The 21,863-nt window shown below is 40.5% G+C and overlaps 1 protein-coding gene across 7 annotated transcripts; it reads left to right on the top strand.

Annotated features, from left to right (window-relative positions):
- The first annotated feature begins 116 nt into the window (after positions 1 to 116).
- Positions 117 to 21,746, top strand: NUP88 (nucleoporin 88). 7 transcript variants are annotated; one of them, XM_081579071.1, is made up of 18 exons: positions 117 to 435; positions 1,183 to 1,307; positions 3,345 to 3,514; positions 4,227 to 4,352; positions 5,272 to 5,358; positions 8,343 to 8,516; positions 10,662 to 10,848; positions 11,594 to 11,741; positions 14,344 to 14,442; positions 15,679 to 15,769; positions 18,066 to 18,167; positions 19,130 to 19,288; positions 19,852 to 19,977; positions 20,058 to 20,123; positions 20,259 to 20,339; positions 20,602 to 20,728; positions 20,892 to 21,010; positions 21,459 to 21,746. In XM_081579071.1, the coding sequence occupies exons 2-18, from the start codon at positions 1,254 to 1,256 to the stop codon at positions 21,520 to 21,522; spliced, it is 1,980 nt and encodes a 659-aa protein (XP_081435197.1). In that variant the 5' UTR covers positions 117 to 435; positions 1,183 to 1,253; the 3' UTR covers positions 21,523 to 21,746. The 7 variants fall into 7 exon arrangements, 5 of the variants coding, with proteins under 5 accessions (XP_081435197.1, XP_081435196.1, XP_081435195.1 ...); XM_081579070.1 differs by having other exon boundaries at positions 8,340 to 8,516; XR_014079243.1 differs by lacking the exon at positions 1,183 to 1,307 and having other exon boundaries at positions 20,259 to 20,343.
- The last annotated feature ends 117 nt before the right edge of the window (positions 21,747 to 21,863 follow it).

Raw genomic sequence — 21,863 nt, 5'->3', positions numbered from 1 at the left:
CCCTCACTTTTGCCCCGCCCCTAATCCTGTATCGTGTTTCCGGTCTGCCTGCTCGATGATTGGCCAAAGCAGTGGACGACTGGAAGCGGATTGGCTGCGCTCAGCGGCGAGGCCGCGGAGAGTTGTGGGTTCAAAATGGCGGGCGCCGAAGGCGGCCCGGGCGACGGTGAGCTGTGGCAGACCTGGCTGCCCAACCACGCCGTGTTTTTGCGGCTCCGAGAGGGACTGAAAAACCAGAGCTCAGCCGAAACTGAGAAGCCGGTTTCATCATTGCCTTCGTCGCCGCCGCTGCCTCCTCAGTTGTTGACGAGAAACCTGGTCTTGGGCCTCGGCGGAGAGCTCTTTCTGTGGGACCCAGAAGACAGCTCTTTCTTAGTTGTGCGCCTTCGGGGCCCCAGCGGCGTCGGTGAGGAGCCCTCCCTCTCCCAGTACCAGGTAAGGCCAGGCCGAATTGGGAAACGACCCTCAGCTAGCGTTTTCGTCCCTGTCGCATCCTGGCTGTTTTTCGTCTGCTGGGTGGGAGGGGTGCTATGCGAGCGTAAGCAGACGTCTTTTGGGGGGGGGGGGTGCCCAGCAGCCAGTGAAGAAGTCCCCTCTCCTTTTCATTCGCTCTACCGTGGCCGCCGAACCTTTGGAAGCCTCTCTCCCCGTATTTCATTCCTTCCACAAATATTCATTGACTCTGACATCGCGCCGGACACTGTTACAGAAACTTATGCGCTCAAGGTGCTTAAGTTGTCCGGGTCTGAGAGGAAGGGAAGGAGCGTGGAGTCACAGTAAAGAATCAGTGGTGCAGGTGCTCTGAAGAAAAACAGCGGGGATACGTGGCTTTAGAGCTTGGGTGTATTCGCTGTTTTTAGGAGGTGGATCCTGAGAAACCGGTGTCACGGCGTTCTAGTATAAAATAAGAGGGACAATGCTAACTTTCTCCTGGGGTGGTTGTGAGCCTCAAGTCAGGTCGTCGATTCCAAAGCACCAGATTTCCTGACATGGAGGCGGAATCCTTTGTTAATTCTTTCAAGAAATTAGGCCATCCCCAAAGTTGAAAGGGATATTGGCTTGTCTTGGAGAAACCAGCAGCATGTGAAAGTCGGTGTAATCAGAGAGTGTTAGACTTCTTGTGATTCAACGTTGCTTTATGGAAGCGTTTATTTATAACAAGCTGATCCCTTTCCTTTAAAGATTACAAAATAAGAAAACTTGGCACCCATTGTAACCTATGGCAGCTGTTGTGTGCTGGTTGAACCTTGTCAATGAGAAATGATTTGAATAAGGTGCTAGCAACGTTTCTGCAGTTTTGGAAACAGGTCAGGAGCCTACAGTCTACTAACTTTAAAATATCAGTTTTTTTTTTAATATAGTTCTTTTTTTTTTTTTTTAATTTATTTTTGGTTGTGCTGGGTTTTCATTGCTGTCTGTGCTTTCTCTAGATGCTGAGAATGCCAGCTGCTGCTCATTTCCGTGGCTTCTCTTGTTGTAGAGCAGGGACTCTAGGGCACATGGGCTTCAGCAGTTCTGGTGCACAGCCTTAATTGCTCCAAGGCATGTGGAATCTTCCCGGGCCAGGGAAGGAATCCATGTCCCCTGCCTTGGCAGGCGGATTCTTAACCACTGTACCACTAGAGAAGTCCTAAAATTTAAGTTAAGAGTAATTATTAGATGTTCGGCATACAATATTAACAATAGCGCCCTATATCGCTGTGCAGAATTTAGCACAGTCATAATTAAATTATTTATATTTGTTAATTCATTGCCTGAATTATTTTCTGGATTACAGGCACCAAGGCAGGGCTGTCTGCCTTACTTAGTTTTGTATTCCCAGTACTTCTGTTTGCCTGGAACATATGAACTCTCAGTACAATATTGATGACTGTCTGAATGACCTTCAATCCTCAGAAATCCAAAATCTGAGAGGAGAAAGCAGCTTAGCATGAGTTGCAACTTTAAAGGAAACAAAAAGATGAATAGTAACTTTAAAAACCAAATTAACCCCCCCCAAAACCAGATCAAAGGCATGAATAATGACTTGAAAAATCAAACCATGATCAAACCAAAAAACGCCTGAATACTGTGATTATCACAGGTGACCTAAAGTGATGAGATTGTTCTGCCAAAGAAAGATGGCCTTTGATTTGAGATAGATTGTTAGAATCATGTAGAAGATTGAGAAGATGGGGGAAGGAAGGAACGAACCATTGACCAGAGAAAAAACAATTTGATTAGAATCAGCAAAGGACAGCTAAAAGCAAAAGCAATCCCCCCCCCAAAAAAAAAACCTCAAAAAACAAAGCCCAGACTTACACAAGTAACAATTAATTGGAATCACATTATATTCAACAGTCTTGTATAATACGATTTTGGCAGAGGGTGATTCTCGATACATCAGGATAAGCAACACATTGCTCTTGGTTTATTAGTGAAAGTGGTTAGAAAAGAAAGAGGGAATTTGAGACACTCATGAGAGAAGAAATAGGAAGAAGTGCAATTTTTTTTTTGGAAGGCATTTAATGCCAAGACAGACAACTTAACAGAACCCTCCCGAAAATATCTCTGTTCCATGACTAAATCTGCTTAGGTAAAGCAGCATTTTACTTGCTGCAGAAGCTCTTGAAGCCACTATCTTATTGTACTATTTATAACATAGTAATTATTTACTAATACTTCTGAGTTCTTAACTGGCTAGTCAACTAAAACATATACTGAGAGTTAGCAACACGCCACATACTATGCCAAGGATAACAGGAAAGACACAGAGCTAAGGTAATTCACAGTTGTGTGGGATGAGCAAGTAAAAGGATAATTAGAATGCAGGGTGATAAGGACTACAGTAGAATTATTTAGGGTGTGCTGTAGGAGGACAGAAAAGATGCACTGGTTCCTGGCCAGAAAATTAGAGATTTTTTGCGGGGAGGAAAGTACATAGAAACTGAGTCTCCAAGAATGTGTCGGCCAGCTAAAAAGAGAAAATGAGGGCATTGCAGGAAGGATAGTTGTACAGAAATACATAGTGATTTCCCAGAAATACAGGTTAATCTGGAGTATAAAGTACAAGTGGGAAATGGTGGAGAATTGAGGCTAAAGTGGTAGTCTGGAATTTGATCATAAAAAGGGAAATTATATGTAGTATTTACCAAAGTAGGGAAATCTGATGCATTTTATATAATATTCCAATGTAAGCAGTTAAAAAAATATTTCATCAGTTAATGGCTGAAGTGTTAGTACTTATCCAGAATGCTTTTTTATCCTACACTAATAGAAAACTAAAGTGGTACTATGCTTTCTAGTAACTGCCATATATGTTTACATTAAAGTGAACTATTTGACCAATTTGCTTTAATTTTCAGAGATTGCTTTGCATAAATCCACCCCTGTTTGAAATCTATCAAGTCTTGTTAAGCCCAACACAACATCATGTAGCACTTGTAGGAATAAAAGGACTTATGATATTAGAATTACCTAAAAGATGGGGAAAGAATTCTGAATTTGAAGGTGGAAAATCAACAGTGAATTGTAGGTAAGTTGTATTTCCACTTAGTGTTTATCTGTATAATTTGTATTACATGCAGAAAATTCCTTAAAATCAGTGGTTCTTAAGGTGTGTTTACTCTGCTACTGTTGAAACGTCAGTGTACTGTAGATAGTCTGCACATTGGTTTCTTGTGATAATGACTTGTATAGTATATATGATATATATATTTTGCCTAATTACCACATTTCTGTCTCATTGGAAGTCAGGCTGTTTTACCAAGTAGGTTGAAATAAGATGCTTTAAAAGCAGTTATTTGTGAGCCAAACAGTTTTCTCATAAGTATAACTTAGTTTTGTATTTTTTTCTTTGTCAACAAATCTTGAGAAATGAGAGTGTGAAAGATCTGAAAAGAATATAAGGTAGAAACATACCTTTAGCTCCACAATCCTTAGGTTGGGCCTCCTCGAAAATGTTTCTTTTCTAAGTCTCTGTTTCATAACCACAATAGGAGTGACAATAACCGCCTTTGTATTTTCTTCACAAAGTTACTAAAAGGATAAGTTACTCTGTCTAAAATCACTGGTACTCTATAAAATACAGTTTAGAAAATATTTGATTCTTTGATACTGGTTGGTAGATGCTTTGAATGCTGTCTCAGCAAGAGGTTTGAAAAAGGAATTTAAAGGAAAGAAGAGCAAAAAATGTTGAGATACGTTTTCCTTTAGAAAGTTTTGGAAAATTGCTGTCTTTATTTTAGTACCACTCCCGTTGCTGAGAGATTTTTCACCAGTTCAACCTCTCTGACTCTGAAGTATGCTGCCTGGTTTCCGAGCGAGATGCTAGATCCCCGCATAGTGCTGTTAACGTCAGACAACGTCATAAGGTAAGTCTGTATTGTACAGCTTTGTGAGTGGGCTGCTGCCGCCAAGTCGCTTCAGTCATGTCCGACTCTGTGCGACCCCAGAGACGGCAGCCCACCAGGCTCCCCTGTCCCTGGGATTCTCCAGGCAAGAACATTGTGAGTGGGAAGATTCTCTAATTGCCAGTTAACAGCTTGGAAAACTATGATGGCTGCTGTAACCTGTTCTCCATCATGGGAGCAGTGTTCAGCTGCCCTAACTTACATGTCTTAATCACTGCTGTTCCCTCTCAACTAGTCTATTCTGCCTCCAGTCTCTCCATTCCCAATCTAACTATTAAAATAATCTCCCTTAAACTGCTTTCACCATGTCACTCTTTTGGAGGTGATATAGCATAGAGAAAAAGAGAATTTAATTGGAAAGTGAGCGATTTGAATTCTTGTCCCAATGTCACTTCTGTCTTTGGGATGTTAAAAAACAACAAGTTGGGCATCTGTTTCTAATTTGTCAAATGAGCAGGTTTGATTTGATCATTTCTAAAGCTGCTTTCCAGGTTTGTGTTGTTATGATTAAATGCCCTAGTCCTACAGAGATTGATATTACCAGTTAACTTTCTGGATCTGCCTTATATAAAAAGTTTGTGAGATGACTAGCCAAGGTGTATATGGCTAAGAACTGCGGTGCAGCGGTAGGGGAAGGCTGATTTAAGGAATTTTGATAAGGGTAGAGAATATTTCTTCATGTACCAAGGAAGCCTTCCTTTTAGGTTGCTACAGAACAAATGAAGTAGGCTACTTTTGTCAGTAACAGCCAGATCTTTGGCAAATGGTTGTAATGACTGGTAGGAAAATTCTCAAAAACTGACTGGGTGGAAAGGAAGGAGCAACTTTGGGAAATGAAAGAGAATTTTAAGTGCCGGCTTTGTTCTCTTTTGATTGCTAGAATTTACTCTTTGCGTGAGCCCCAGACACCGACTAAGGTCATTGTACTTTCAGAAGCAGAAGAGGAAAGTCTAATACTCAACAAAGGGTAAGTTTTATTTCTGTCATTAAATTTTTTAAAATTGGTTTATTGGGATTGTAAGTGCAATTTTAAGATTATAAGATTTTCCAAAGGTAACTTTAGCATGGTTTTTGGTAATATGAGAAAAAGAAAAAATAGGCAATAAGAGTAGGTAATGAGAAGTTACAAATCTGAAAGTTACTTTGCTAGCTTGATCTTTTTTCAAGAAAGTTCAAAACTGAGTAGCTGAAATTTAGTCCCTGTTGTATCTTGAATAAGAGAATGAATTATCATATTTCAAAGTCACAGAAAAAGTGGAAGGTGAGAGTGTTGGGCTGGAGGCCTGCTGGCTGTTCACTCAGTATGGACGAGCAGATTGCTGGACCCCCAGACCAGCACCTAATACCCCAGAAGCTGGAGTGGACCATAGACTGCCTCCTGCTTCTCATGTGACCCTGGCTTATCTTACATTTTCTTGCCCACTGCAGAGCAAGTTCCTGGCTACTTTGACCAGTAACAGAATCACCCTTTGAACTTACAAACTCCCTTCCTCTGGCCTCCTGCTCAGTCTTTGGTGATTACCACACCCTATCACCCACAGGATGTGTATGTGGAGTGAAGCCCGTAGTAGCAATATTTCTGGAAGTTCCAATTAGTTCTTTTCATGTCTCCATAATGGTCATATCTAATAGTCTATTTTTGTTTTTCTGTTATTCCTTTGAATATTTTACATACAGCTATTCTTTATGTGATAGTTTCAGTATCTGAAGTCATGGCGAGGCGGGGATCTAAATCTGTGTTTGTTCTTCCTCCTGTCCTGTAATCATGGTCATTTCCTCCTGTGGTTGCTGATCTCTCATTGTGAACTTGTGTTTACTTGATCTTAATGTCTGGTAATGTCAAGAGCCTGAGCTGGGAGTATGTTCTTCCAGAGAGGAATTTCTTCAGCTTCTGTTAGGAGTCAGAGGTTGCCACTAGCCTGGGACCACATTAATTCTCATTAATTAATGAATTAATTAATTCATTAGTCCCAGAACTGAAAGTTTTCAGTCAGATGACTTTAATGTCTTATATAGCATTAGCTTCTTCAAGTCCCATCCATCCATCTCCACGATGGGGAAACACCTGAGAATTGATAGGTCCTGTTCTGGTGTCAGCAGAGCATTTCCATAGTTTCTCAACCTTTGCCAGACTCACTGTCTAGATGAGAGGCTATAGAGCAAATGCAGTTGTTAAGAACTTTGGCTCTGGTGTCAGCACCTGCGCTCCAGTCTTAGCTCTGCCACTTGTCAGTTGTGGCATCTGGCAAGTTATTCAGTTTGACTTGGCCTCATTTCCATGATTATATATTCCATGACTGTAAAAAGTAGTGACCATTGGGGACTTCCCTGGTGGCCCAGTGGTTGGAAATCCAACGCACAGTATGGGGGCCGCAGGTTCAGGCCTTAGTCAGGGAACTAAGATACCACATGCCGTGGAGCATACAAGCCCGAGCAGTGCAACTGCTGAGCCCGTGTGCCACAACTAGAGAGGCTGTGCATTGCAACAAGGGATTCCACATGCTACAACTAAGATCTGACACAGGCAAATAAATAAATAACACTTAAAAAGTAGTCACCATTTATTTGGATTATTGTACAGAATGAATGAGATCGTGCATAGAAAGTGCTTAACATGGCACAGAATAAGTACTCATTAATTGATACCTTCCATCATTATTAGAAATATTACTATATTAAGTTCCAGTTAGGTTTGGATAGCTTTAAGTCTTTTTGAAATAACCGATGTGTCTGTGTGTTTCCAGTCGTTGTCCTAATTGTTTAGTTTAACTCTCAGGCAGTTCTTTTATTCTGGATTTGAGGATTCCTCATTTTTTGCCTCCTAGTACCATATACCTTTGCACGTGATAAAGGCACTAAGATATAGTACTTATCACACCTTGGAATGATGTTGACTGTCTCAAAAGCTGTATGAAATTGTGGTTTTATTTTAACCATATTCATTACCTTTGTATTAAACTGAATCTTTTTGAAAAACCAATTATACAAAATTTTTTGAATGATAAAATAGCACGTTTTATTTATTTTTACTGATTATAAAGGTAATGTATATTTTTGTAGAAAATTGGGAAAACTATAGAAAAGTATTAAGAAAATGAAATATTTAAAAACTTCCTATAGTGTGATCTTAATATTGCACCAGAGTGCTACTTTTGGACATAAATCAGCTCATTCTACTTCCCTGCTCTCCATACTTCATTCATTTCTCAGAGATTCAATGGCCTGAAGGCCTACCGGTCTGCCCCCTACTGCACACTTTCACCTCAGTACTCCCACTGCCTTGGCTCTGAGCTCCAGCCACTCAGCCTTCTTGCAGTTCCTCACAGCCTCTGCCTCAACTACTCCTCCTTAACTACTACTCCTCCACATAACCACAGACTCACTGCCTTACTTCCTTCAAATCTTTGCTCAAATATCACCTTATCAGAGCCTTTCCCAGGTCACCTAAAGTAGCACCTCCATCAGCACCCCCTTCCCCTGCTTTATTTTTCTTCATAACATCTTTTTCTGACTTTGTGTTATCTGATTGTGTCTTCTCTGTTGACATCTCTTTCGTTAGAGGGCAGGGCCTTTGTTTAATTCACTGACGTTTCCCAGAACCTACAGTGCCTGGCACAAAGGAGATACTTAGTAAATATTTGTGGACTGAATGTATCCTACTGCTTAGAAATAACTATGGATGTCTTTATGTGTTTTCTTCCTGTTTCTTTTCTATTTATGTGTGTCTGTATGAGTGTATTTTTACTATTTGTGTGACTGTATATTTAAACAGTTTATATAGTTCTATGGTCTACTGCTTTCATTTAATATTATGAGCCTTTTCCAGCATTGTTTAACATTCTTCATAATCGTAACCTTTTGTCTTCTCACTCCATTGAATACAAATTCCACCCCATCTGCTGTTATTGGAAGTTTTGTTTTCATTTTGTTTTTTAACTCTCTTTTCAGAAGGGCCTACACTGCATCTCTGGGAGAGACAGCAGTTGCATTTGACTTTGGGCCATTGTCAGCAGTCCCGAAGCACATATTTGGACAAAAAGGCAAAGAAGAAGTAGCAGCTTACCCTCTGTACATCTTATATGAGAATGGGGAGACTTTCCTTACATACATTAGTCTGTTGCACAGGTAAGCTGAGAGGGGAACCCACCTGAAATGAAAGTCGAGCTTGTGCTGCGGTATAGATTGTCATAGTTGGACCCGGGGTCCATGTTTATGAGTTTATGGGAATATTGCAGCCTTTCAATGCTGGCTTGCCCATTTTGGAGAGAAAGTTTGTGCAGATCATTTGACCTTTTTTTCTTCATATTATTTGAGTAAGTTCTATAGAATATTTGGATAATCTCTTAAGGCTGGATCTGTGTTCACAAAGTCTAGTCAATCAAAAAGTATTTACAAATGGTCCCCAACTTAGTCAGACTTACGATTTTACAATGGTGCAAAACCAGTTACATTCAGGAGAAAGTGTACTTTAAGTTTTTCATTTTGATTTTTTTCCCGGGCTAGTGGTAGTCAATTGATAGCTTCTTGTGATGCTGGGCAGTGAGCACAGCTCCCAGTCAGCCACACGATCACAAAAGTAAACAGCTGATACACTTGCAGCCATTCTGTGTATCACTCTCAGTACAGTACTCAATAAATTAGAGATATTGAACACTTCATTATAAAATAGGCTTTGTGTTAGACGAGTTTGCCCAATTGTAGACTAATGTGAGTGTTCCAAGCACATTTAAGGTAGGCCCAGCTAAGCTATGTTTGATAGGTAAGGTGTATTAAATCCTTTTTTGACTTAAAATATTTTCAACTTAACAATGGATTTATTGGAATGTAACACCACCTTAAGTCAAGGAAGATCTGTATCGTGGATCTCAAGTGAACAAGGTACCATGGAGATGGTGAGACATGGTAATCGGGTCTTTTAATGTCCCAGTTGTGGGGAAGAGACATACATAACCATGGAAAGGTAATGATTTAGACTATATTCATGGTACATAAAAGCCCAGAGGAAGGAGAGATGATTCTGACTGAAGAAGTTAAGGAGAATTTCATAGAGAAGGACTGTGTCATATGGAACTTAAGGCTTTAAAGCAGGATTAAATGAAGCGTCAATGACCATTTTAGTCAGAAGTGCAGCTTGAAGTCAAGTATGAAAATAGGCAAGTGCAAGTGTCATTCAAGGGCCCAGTGATCAAACACTTGGGACTAGAGGTGAAAATTCAGGCAGGGAGCGTTTAGGGGTAAACCTGGAGGGATCTGTCCAGGGAAAACTTGGTGGAGTCAAGCCACCTAGTTAAGGGATGTGGAGTCTTTTCTGTAGGAATAGAGTAATAGGAAGACAGTGATGGTTTCTAAACAGGAGGATAGAACAATTGGCTGGAAAGGGACTAGAATAGAGGGACTTCTAAAGAAACTGTTCCAAAATTTAGCTTACGGTCTTCAAGAGTTTAAACTCTTGTGGTAATGTGAGGGAGAAATGAACATAGTAAATACTACAAAGGAAGGGTCAATAAGACTTAGTTGCCCTTTGGATAAGTGAGTGAGGCATTGATACAAATAGTGAGGTCAGGAAGGGCAACTAATTTGAAATAAATAATTCCAATAATTTGGAAGTATTCCATGGACAGTTGGAAATACAGGACTAGAGAGAAAACTGTTCTGGTGAGAGAGTCAGTAGAGTATAAGAATTCTGGGAAAGTTTGTAATTAGAGAGGCATAGGGCCCAAGTCTAAACATCATGATATATTTATAAATCAGCTCAATAGATATTTATTCAGGGCTCAATATGTGGCAGAATATGGGAATACAAGATCGAAGGCAGAGTCCCTGCTGTGTGGTTCCTTGTTCATCAGAAAGTCATGCTACAAACCAAAACCATCGTACAACTTCAGTCGAGTGGTGAAGGCATAGACCACAGTAAACTGAGGGCTGGCCCCTTTCAGCCTCTGCATTATTGACAGGGGCTGCCCTGTAGGGCAATGTTTAGCAGCATCTCTGGCTTCTAGACACCAGTAACCTGTCCCCATCCTCCCAGTTGTGGCAACCAAAAATGTCTCCAGACATTACCAGTGTCCCCTTGGGGACAAAATTATCTCCAGTAGAGAAGCACCAAAGGGGTGGAAGTTGAGTGGGAAAGTGGAAAAGTGGAGACATTGGGAATAGACTATATTTTTAATCAGTGTCTCATAGCTGGAGACAGAGTCAAGAAGGGTTTTAAGTGATAGGTATGGTCTTCTGTCAACATTTCTCGAGTATGTTTTCACTCTTTTTTTTTAGCCCTGGGAGTGTGGGCAAGCTGTTGGGCCCGTTGCCCATGCACCCTGCTGCTGAAGATAACTATGGCTACGATGCTTGTGCTGTGCTCTGCTTACCGTGTGTCCCTAACATCCTGGTGATTGCTACTGAGTCAGGAATGCTGTATCACTGTGTTGTGCTGGAGGGGGAAGAAGAAGATGACCAAACAGTAAGTCGGGCAATCATGGGCATATTCGTATCTCCAACACTGGGACAGTTCTTAGAATGGTATGAAGGCTTTGTATAGGAGGAATTTTATACTGTGTGTGTGTGTGTGCACGCACGCGCATGTGCTCAGTTGTATCTGACTCTTTGCCACTCTGTGGACTGTAGCTCGCCAGGCTCCTCTGTCCATGGAATTCTCCAGGCAAGAATACTGGAGTGGGTTGCCATTTCCTCCTCCGGGGGATCTTCCTGACCCAGGGATCAAACCCATGTCTCCTGTGTCTCCTGCATTGCAGGCAGGTGCTTTACCTGCTGAGCTACGTATCTGGCATTTATTTTGGAATTTTATATCTGGCACTGTTTTGGAAACTTAACACTCAAAATTAATTGAAGCCCACTCTAAATACTTAAATTGAAAAAAGTTAGGATGAACCCAGCTTATTTGGTCCAGCAGCCTACATGTTTCTTAACTCTAAACTGCTACCTTTGGTGACAGGTATAAAGAACCTTTAAATAACTGAATTGGCTCTTCTCTAAATTTGTGTGATTACATCTTCCTTAGAGCAGAGAAGCCTTTTATTCTCTTTTAAGAGTAACAAAGCACACTGTTCGAATAGAGGGTGGAATTAAGAAAAGTTTGGAAGCACTATTTGATACAGCTTTTTGCTTCTGTTTTTAGTTGTGTACATTTTCAAAGGAACATGAAACACTAAAGTTACAGTGCATGTTGTTTGTTTGTTTGTTTATAGTCGGAAAAGTCCTGGGATTCCAGGGCTGACCTCATTCCATCTCTGTATGTGTTTGAGTGTGTTGAGTTGGAGCTTGCCCTGAAACTGGCATCTGGAGAGGACGAGCCCTTTGATTCTGACTTTTCTTGTCCAATCAAACTTCACAGAGGTAAAGTGTTCACTAAATTTAGTTCTTATCTCTCATTATATTTATACGAGATTATCACAGACCATTCCTGTGTAATTTATTTTTATGTGGTTCCAGCCTTTAAAAATTTGACTAGGTTCTTTTGGCCTTTTAGTCACAACATTACACTATAGGTTCAAGAAAAGCAAAATTCCCAAGTTTTCATTCAGATTGTGATCTTCAGGCTGGATCAACTCAGATTTATAATAGTGATTTTTTTTTCCTGGTCTAATCAAAAGTAGGTTCATTATTCAAACTGTTCAATGTATGTAAACTTTAATAAACTGTAAAAATAATTTAAAAAATAAAGTGATAATATTCTTGTATTAAGATATCTTTTTAAAATACCTTTCTTCATTTGAGAACATACTATCTTGTTATACCCAGGCCCATTTGAATGTTACCTTTTTATCTTTTTTTTCTTTTGCTTTAACTTATCTGGGTTGGCTCCAGAGCTTTCTGGCAGCTTATCTCTGTTCATCTAGGGAGCTCTTGGCTAAACTGCTGAGACAGTCACAGAGTGTGTCACATGTGTCATTCAGACTCAGGGTGGTTGACTGGAAGGAGTTGGTAACTAGGAGTCTGGAGTGTCCTAGGTCTTAGTTACAGCTCTAACATTAATCAGCTCTGTAGTATTGGACATTTATTCAGCCTCTCTGATCATTAATTTTCTCACCTAAAAATAACAGGGATAACATCAGATGATCTCTAAATTCCCTTCTGACATAAAAATCCTATCATTGCTCCTCAACTTTTTCTTAGTCTCCTCTAGGATCTAGGTGTCTTCCCTGTGAAGAATGAGGAACAAAAGCTTCCTCAGTCAGGAATAATGGGGTGAACCTTTCATAGATTTCCTCTCTTCAGTCCGGAGAAAGGGAGTTCAATCATGAAGCAGCCTGACCTAATCTGCTTACAGTCTTATTAGCCAGTTTGCTCAAGTTTGGTAATACTGGCTTCAACTCTATACTAAAGTATAGCCTAACATTTAAGAGCATAGTAGCCTTTATATAATAGACCAGCAAAGAGAACTCACTGGACATGTCTAATCTCGCTAACTGGAGAGATATAGTCTAAATATTAAGTCTCAGAACTTTGCTAGACGAGGAAATTGAGACCTAGTGAGGTAAAGTAACATAAACTAATTGGTTTCCTTATAGATACATATGTCTTTGGGAAATCTTAATTGTAGGCTTTTTTCTTGATTCTTTGAATAAGAGAACATTTTCATATATGAAACTAATAAATTTTTCACTCATTCATGTTTGTACTTGAAGCATATTACAATCACTGAAACATTCCCAGATTTTTAATGACATAAATGAATGGCTTATGTTACCACATATCTTGTCAGGGGTGTCTAGCAAATTTACTACTGCAGTTACTAGTATTTCCTTTTTTCACAATAGATTCCCAATATTAGGGTTTTTCTGTTGACTTCAGCACCACAGACACATTTCAAAAAGTCATTTTAAGCAAGGGGAATCCTAATGAGATGATTTGAGCTTTGGAAATCCCAAATTAAGTCTAAGGTATGGGCAAATGAAAAGAAACTTTTCAGTACTTTATTGTTCAGAGAGATGATTGCCATAGAGATTGCCAGAAGCGTTTTTTTTTTTTTTACTGTTCATAACGGTAATGCTATTTTCAGAGGTGTTACGCAGAACCTCAACATATAAAACAGATAAAAATAATATAACGTTTACTTTACAACATTTACTTACTATAAAGTCAGCAGTGAGAAAGTGAGGATGTTAGATAAAAGAAAAATTTGGTTTAGGAGCTTATGGTTGACAGTTGCCATCTTAAATCAGCTTTAATATATACATTTTTTAAAATATCTTGTTTTCATTGTTTAATGTTTTAAAAATCCTGAGTCACAGGGATAAATATAAATAATAAATATTCAAGAGTTCATCTTTTAGTGTAACGATAGTGTTACTGATAACTAGGGCTTCAAATAAATAGAGAAATGTTCACTAAAATTATGTAATAACTGCTCATATTTCTTGGTGTAAATATAAACAAAAATTATATCTGAAATTTCAACAAACAATTCTCTGTAAGTCAACGTTATCAGGACAAGTAAAACTGCACGTTTCACACCTGACTTACCATCTGTGACAGGACTGTTCACTAAGCTGCTGTGCTGAAGTCTTTTCAGCACCTGTGCTGGAGGAGTGCAGTAGCTTCAACAGTTTCATGTAAGTAGATGTGTGCGAGCACAGGTTTTTTACAGAGCTAGAGCCTCTCTTACCATTTTATTTTGAAAACTGTAAATAAACGCACAGAGATGGACAGAAAGGCATAAGTCAGTTACTTGATAGCAAGTGTTTATGTTCGGTGAACTCTGGGTTAATACTTGGAAAAATAACATATTTGAAATGAGTTTCTTAATTATACTTTTAAAATGTATTTGAAAACTGAAGTCATGTTTTTAAATTCCCAAACCCCTGACATAAGTGCCACAGTATGAAGGTCCTATTGACCTTGCATCACTTCCATCTGCAGATGCATTTGTGGCCTACTCGGGTGAATTCTCTTAGTTTTCTAATGGCTTCCTTTATATTGTTGATTCCATTTTCAGATCCCAAGTGTCCCTCAAGATACCACTGTACTCATGAAGCTGGTGTACATAGTGTTGGACTAACTTGGATTCATAAACTTCACAAGTTTCTTGGGTCAGGTGAGTTTTTGTGCTTTTCGTATGTTTCATAGTCTATGAAAAATTAGTTTGGAACAGAAAAACAATAGAGGAAATAAATGACACCAAAAGATAGTTCTTTGAAAAGATCAGCAAAATTGACAAACCTATAGGTAAACTGACCAAGAAATAAAGACTCAAGTTACTACAATTAGAAATGAAAGAGGGGCTATTCCTCCTGACCATACAAAAATATGGGATTGTAAGGATATACCAAGAACAAAAGATGATAAGGGAATACCAAGAACAACTATATGCCAATTAGATAAGCTAAATGAGATGGACAGATTTCTGGAAAGATACAAATCAACAAAACTGACTAAAAAAGAAATAGAAAATTTGAATAGACATATTATATAACAATATATAACATGAGATTGAATCAGTAATCAAAACTGATTTTGATTACTGTGCTTCGCTCAGTCATGTTTGATTCTTTGCATCCCCCTGGGCTATAGCCTGCCAGGCTCCTTTATCGATGGAGTTTTCCCAATAGGAATACTGAAGTGAGTTACCATTTCCTACTCCAGGGGATCTTCCTGACCCAGGGATCAAACCCACATCTCCTATGTCTCCTGCATTAGCAGGAGGATTCTTTACTACTGTACCACCTAGGAAGCCCTTTGAAGAATTAATACCAATTCTTCATAAACTCTTACAAAAAACAGAGGAGAAAACACTTCCCTGATCACTTTATGAGGATAATATTGTGATAAAAGCCAGACAACAACATCCCAAGAAGAGAAGACTAGAGACTAATATCTCTTATGAGTATAGATGTAAAAAACAATCTTGAAAAACAGGAACAAAAGTTGGAGGACCCACTTTGCAATTTCAAAACTTATTAGAAAGGTACAGTAATCAAAACAGTATGATAATTGGTGTAAGGATACAGATATAAGTCAGTGAATAGAATTGAGAGTCCAGAAATATACTTTTACATTTACAGTTAAGTTGGTTTCAGCAGGGGTCCTAGAACAATTACATGGGGGAAAGAATAGTCTTCAACAGATGGTGCTGGGACAAGTGTACATCTACATGCAAGATTGAAATTGGACACAAAAATGAACTCAAAATTGACCAAAGACTAAAATATGAAAACAAAAGTTATGTACCACATAGAAGAAAACACTAAAAACAACCTACAGAATGGGGGTAAATATTTGCTATCCATATATCTGGTAATGGATTTGTGTTCTATAATGTGTTCTTTTGTAGATGAAGAAGATAAGGACAGTTTACAGGAACTGGCTACAGAACAGAAATGCTTTGTAGAACACATTCTTTGTACAAAGCCACTACCATGCAGGTAAGGGCCTTCTTGCCCTTGTAAACACAGATAGTAGTTGTTCCAGTAATTCAGGTCCATGGGTATATGTGTATATTACACTCACACGTAGACAGGATTCTTCACCCCAGAAGAATCTGTTCTTCAAAAGCTCTCCTCTGCCCACGGCCACTCCACATTGTGTGTCCTCTGTCTCAGAGGTATTTCTCCCATCATAACCCCAGGCTTCACTTAACTAACTCTGATTCTTCTATCTAATCTTAACTTAATATCAGTTCATAGAGAGTTCCCTTGATTTTCCAGAACCCCTTCAGATTCTTTTATTCTTTATCTTTGAAGCACATATTTATATTCATGTTTGTGTTTATTTACTGTCTGTCACCACTACTAGAATATATATGTTTCATGAGGGCAGAGACCATGTTTGTCTGTTTCATACTTATTTTTGGCTGTGCTGAGTCTTCCCTGCGCCACAGTCTTCTCTAGCTGCACCAAGCGGGGACTATTCTTCATTGCAGTGTGAGGGCTTCTCATTGTGGTGGCTTCTCTTGTTGCGGAGTACAGGCTCGAGGGGGCGCAGGCTCAGTAGTTGTGGCTTTCTGGGTTCTAGAGCACAGGCTCAATAGTTGCGGCACATGGGCTTAGTTGCTCCAAGGCATGTGGGATCTTCCCAGACCAGGGATCAAACTCATCTCCTGCAACGGCAGGTGGATTCTCGACCACTGAGCCATCAGGGAAGCCCTGTTTCATACTTTGTTTATACCATCACCTCATGTCTGTACACTGAAGTGTCTTGACAGGGTGCCTGGGATGTACTCAGTAAATATTTGATGATTAGAATAAACCAAAATAGGTTCCCCAGAAAAGGGCCTAGAGTGAGTAGAGGAGACCTGAGCAGGGAGTCAGCACTTTCTTCCAAGCAGCGAGTAGAGGACGAGGAACCCAGCCCAGGAGGGAAACTGGAGTAAAAGGCCAGAGAGACTGAAAGAGAACCCGGGGAAGGATGCTTGGGAGGAGGATGTTTCAAAGAGGAGGCAGTGGGCAGCAGCCTCAAATAAGCACAGCAGAGCATTGCAGAGTGGTGACGTGTCCACACTGGACAACATGGGGGCTCATCAGGAACCACAGAGAAACGCTTATGGGGGCAGTAGAGGATAGCACAGGTGAAAAATGGGGAAGACAGGTAATAAAAATCTCATGTATAAACATTTCATAAACAGGTAAAATTGAACAGTGTTGAATACGAATGGATACGTACATAGATAGGAAAGCTATAAAGCAAAACAAGAACCTGAGTATCATAGAAATCAAGTGGAAGGCTGTAGTCAGGGAGAGTCACATGGGAGGTCTAAGGCCCCTGCAGTGTTCTAAGTCTTGGTCTGGAGAGTGGTTGCAGAGTGCACATCTCCTTTGTGTGTATATTTCACACACTGAAAATACAAAATAAAAATTTTAACTTCCCAGACTCCCCCCCACTCACCATCACTCCCCTCCCTCTGCACAATTAAGACAACTGAAAGATGTGGCAGGAGAAATAATGCTGCGGGCTCCTGTGGAGAGACTGCTGGCTCTAAAGGGAGAGGGAGTAGGTTAAGGAGAGTGCTTCAGATGGGACAGGTGTGAGCTGTTTATAAGCTGAGGGTAAGTAGACAGTGGGGAGGTCTGTGATCACAGAGTCGATAGAGCGGTTCTCAGAAGAGAGGAGAGGGGGCAGAAACAAGCTGTGGGAGGAGCATAAGGGCAGGAGAGGAGCGCACTGGCAGGAAAGACAGCTTCTGTCTGAGGTCCACAGTTTTCGGTTTCTTCAGTGAAGTAAGAACCATGACTTGAGAGGAAGCTGCCTGCGGTGCACAGTACAGTGAATCCTGTGACACAGATGCTGTCCTGCATTGAATTTTTAATGTCAGGAAGACACTACTTGAGATTCTGAGTTCTTAACTGGGTTGGGTGCTCTGCTAGGTGTGCAGAGGTTCCTGGGGCTTCTGGGCGGGTTGGGGAGGAAGATGCCTAGAGAACTGGCTTCATGGTATCATGGTAACTGCTGAGATGACAGCAAGTACTAGGGGGCTGTGGGCTCCTGAGTGACCTTCAAGTCAGATGGCCTCAGGCTGCTGAGTGACAGCTTGATTCAGCCCCATTGGAGCTGTAAGTGTACGGGTTTTCCAGTCACCAACTCTGAGATTACTGCACTGATATCATGTCCCAGGCAACTGCTAGCCCAGGCCTGAGAAGGCCACAAACCTCAGCCATGTTGTTGCTTTGGATCCACTGCCTTGGCCGCTCTGCAGTGTTAACTATGGCCGTGTATTCTTTTCAGGCAGCCAGCTCCGATTCGAGGATTCTGGATTGTCCCTGACATCCTGGGGCCAACGATGATATGCATCACCAGTACCTATGAATGCCTTGTCAGGCCTTTACTGTAAGTCCCACTCTTGTGTTCCCACACAGCTCTCATTAATTCTGCAGAATCTTAAGCTGGGATGCTGCCCTTAGTAACCAGACTGAAGATACACGGTTTATGCTCTGGCTTCTGACTCGAGGGTTGGAAGTGGGATATTTCTGTTGCTCCTGCCATCTCTGGAAGTTTATTTTAGGCATAATTTCTGGCATCTCCTTTGGCTAGCAGAGTCGAGAGCTTTACTTCCACGTGTGGAAAGAATACTAAAATACTGAACTCCATCATTAATATGAGTTAGATAGATTTAGTGATTTTAAACTCTGTGTCAGGCTCAGAAGTACGAGCCATTTACCTGCACTGCATCCTATAATCAGAGCAGTGGGCTACAGTCCATGGGGTCACAAAGAGTCGGACACGACTGAGCGACTAAACCACCACCGCGCTACAAGGATAGCGCTGTTATCCTCATTCCATAGACGAGGGAACAGGAATAGAGAGGTTAAGTAGATGCTGAAATCATAGGGGACACTGAGAATGAGGCTGCAGACATGCGGCTTTCTGACTTAAAAGTCCATGCTCGCTCTTAATTTCTACATCTCTGCCAGCCTCACGGGCTCATCACAGAATGTGTAAACTCTGGAAGAAAGGCGGTATGCAGCTGAACTCATAATTCTTGTTCCCCTTAAGGAACCCATAGTTAAGCTATTCGTTACCTAGATACCTTCAAGTCGTTTTTCTGCCAGCTCCCTGATATGTAAGTTGTCTATATAAAATAACGTTATTAACAAACTCCCAGGTTTGAATTACTGCAAAGTCAGTCACTTGCCAAGCTGCTCACGTCTTCAGTCTTTCAAGCTTTCTGAAGTAATTGAGAGTTTTTGTTACCTATTACAGTTTCTTAACCCTCAGAATTCTGGATAGATGTGACAGGTTTCCTATACTTAAAGCAAGTATCTCCATGGTCAATTTTATTTATTTTGCAGAAGCACAGTCCATCCAGCATCTCCTCCCCTGCTTTGTACCCGAGAAGATGTTGAAGTGGCAGAGTCTCCCCTCCGTATTCTGGCTGAAACCCCGGATTCCTTTGAAAAGCATATTAGAAGCATTTTGCAACGTAGTGTTGCAAATCCAGCATTTTTGAAGTATGGAATTTAGGGCATATCGGCTTTTTTTTTTTTTTTTTAATTCATGGCTGTGTTGGGTCTTCATTGCTACATGTGAGCTTTCTCTAGTTTCAGTCAGTGGGGACTTATTGCGGTGGCTTCTCTTGTTTCAGAGTACGGGCTCGACTGCACAGGCTTTGGTAGTTGGTGGTGCTTGGGCTTAGTTGCGCCGAGGCATGAGGGAATCTTAGTTCCCGGACCAGAAATGGAACCCGTGTCCCCTGTACTGGCAGGCAGACTCTTACCCACTGGACCACCAGGGAAGTCCCAGGGCATATCAGTTTTAAAAAGCACCTCCCTTCTCTGTAATTGTTCTTCATCCTCTTTGTCCTCAGCTGTTTCTTTTCATATACTTTTTATTATGTTGGGGTTGGAAGAAGCACAGGGCACCTTTAATCAGCTAGTGAGAACAGGGAGAGAGAACAGATACCAGGAGACATTTGAGAAGAATAAACAGGAACTGTAAAAAGTAGTTATGGTCATGAGTCTGTTTTCAGTTGTTTTACTCAACTAAGGAAAGTAATGATAGAATTTTTTTTAAGATCATCTGAAAAAGATATGGCTCCTCCTCCCGAAGAATGTCTTCAGCTCATCAGCAGAGCCACCCAGGTGTTCAGAGAACAGTACATTCTAAAACAGGACCTGGCAAAGGAGGAGATTCAGCGGAGGTAGGACAGCCTCTGTTCACAGACCAATCAGTCCCTGGCTGGTACCTGGCTTCTGATTAAATTTCCTTTTGTTCTTGAAGGGTCAAATTGTTGTGTGACCAAAAAAAGAAACAATTAGAAGATCTCAGTTACTGTCGAGAGGAGAGGTAAGTGCCAAGACCAGAGAGGAAGCAAACAGTTCAGCTAGACTGGAGCTGGAGCTCTCCCTAAGACAGTGAGCAACATTAGTGGCTTCATCATCATGGTGGACTCCTAGAGACTCTTGCTTTTTATGCCATTAGGAAAAGTCTACGGGAAATGGCTGAGCACTTAGCTGACAAATACGAGGAAGCCAAGGAAAAACAAGAAGACATTATGAACAGGTCAGTGGGCTGTATAAACTGCATAACATTCAGTTCCCCACTCAGGTACTACTAGTGTTACAAGTTCTCAGGTGCTGGGCACTCCCTGTGAGGTGTATCCTACCAGACACAGTGCAGTTATGCTTTCCCCAAACCCACCCTGGAGGGCCCTCCTTCACAAGCACCAGATTCCTATATTAGAAGCTTTAGTTGGGATTGTGTTCCTCCTAAGGAGCTGTGATCTTAAGCTGCAACGTTTGCTTATTACTTACTTCTTGCACAGGATGAAAAAAGTACTTCACAGTTTTCACTCTCAGCTCCCAGTTCTCTCTGACAGTGAGAGAGACATGAAGAAAGAACTACAGCTGATACCTGATCAACTTAGACATTTGGGCAATGCCATCAAACAGGTAGGAATGGATACAAGGTGGCTACATTTTGTTGGTACTTTTTAAAGTGTTCCTTCTACAGAAAATAATTTTGTCAAGTGTAAAAAGAATAGGCTAAAATAAATATTATGAAAATGTGTAGCAAACCACAGCTAAAGTGTCTGTGTTCTTTTTGATACTTAAGGTTACTATGAAAAAAGACTACCAACAACGAAAGATGGAAAAGGTACTGAGTCCTGAAAAGCCCACCATTACTCTCAGCGCCTACCAGCGAAAATGCATTCAATCCATCCTGAAGGAGGAGTAAGTAGTACTACTGATCAGCTATTACTGCAAGGTAGTTTACTTTGCAGAATGTCAAAATCAACCTTTCTTTGCCCAGATAAGAGCATTTGACAGTTTGCAAGTCAAGTAATTACCAAGACAGGAGGTCTATGATAGTGATAAATAAGGATTTAAGAGATGAGTATGGAGGGAGTGTCAAAATGGATGTCTTTCTTTGTAATTCTGTTGGGTGATCCAGGTATTCCCCAGTGAATATGTTCAAAAATATTTCCAGTAGTTGCACTACTGTATTTGCTGCTGCTAGCCTTAAATGAATTACCATTACCATACATCTGAAACCTTAAGCCATTAATTTTAGCAAAACACTTCTAAGATATTTCAACATTATTAAATTCTTAAGAATCAATATTAATGGATTATTAATTCATTGTATTCCCCCAAAGTGAGTAACTGTATGATTTTACAGGGGTGAGCACATACGAGAAATGGTGAAGCAAATTAACGACATCCGAAATCACGTAAACTTCTGAACCACCAAGAACAGACTCACATCTGAAGTTAACACATGTGAAGGCTTAATCTCATTGTAAAATGAACAAGTAGCACTAATTTATAGAGAAGTAGGTGCCTTGTTAGCATATCAGTCTCGTAATTTATAAAGAGGCATTCTGGATGAACTTTGGTGTGATTTGTACATCACTTTTTATACTGTTCTATAATTAATTGAATAAATGCTTGTATTTTAAAAAAAAAAGCCTGAGATTTTGAGCTACACACTGCCAGACCTCCATAAACCCTACTGAGTTTTCTCTGTATTTGAGCAAGAATAAAAGCTGCAGCTTAAAGTATAGCAACACCAGAAATGTGCCTC

The sequence above is a fragment of the Giraffa tippelskirchi genome, chromosome 3 (genome assembly GCF_054371585.1).
Source record: "Giraffa tippelskirchi isolate mGirTip1 chromosome 3, T2T-mGirTip1v1.2.pri, whole genome shotgun sequence".
Lineage (NCBI taxonomy): Eukaryota > Metazoa > Chordata > Mammalia > Artiodactyla > Giraffidae > Giraffa > Giraffa tippelskirchi.
This window is presented reverse-complemented; position numbering and strand designations above follow the sequence as displayed.

Bases quoted from the DNA above. Each gene is read 5' to 3' on its own strand.
- NUP88 (XM_081579066.1), top strand. From the start codon at position 136: ATGGCGGGCGCCGAAGGCGGCCCGGGCGACGGTGAGCTGTGGCAGACC. The intron at 4,353-5,271 runs GTAAGTCTGTAT...TTTGATTGCTAG, and splicing joins ACGTCAGACAACGTCATAAG to AATTTACTCTTTGCGTGAGC. The intron at 20,340-20,601 runs GTCAGTGGGCTG...CTTCTTGCACAG, and splicing joins CAAGAAGACATTATGAACAG to GATGAAAAAAGTACTTCACA.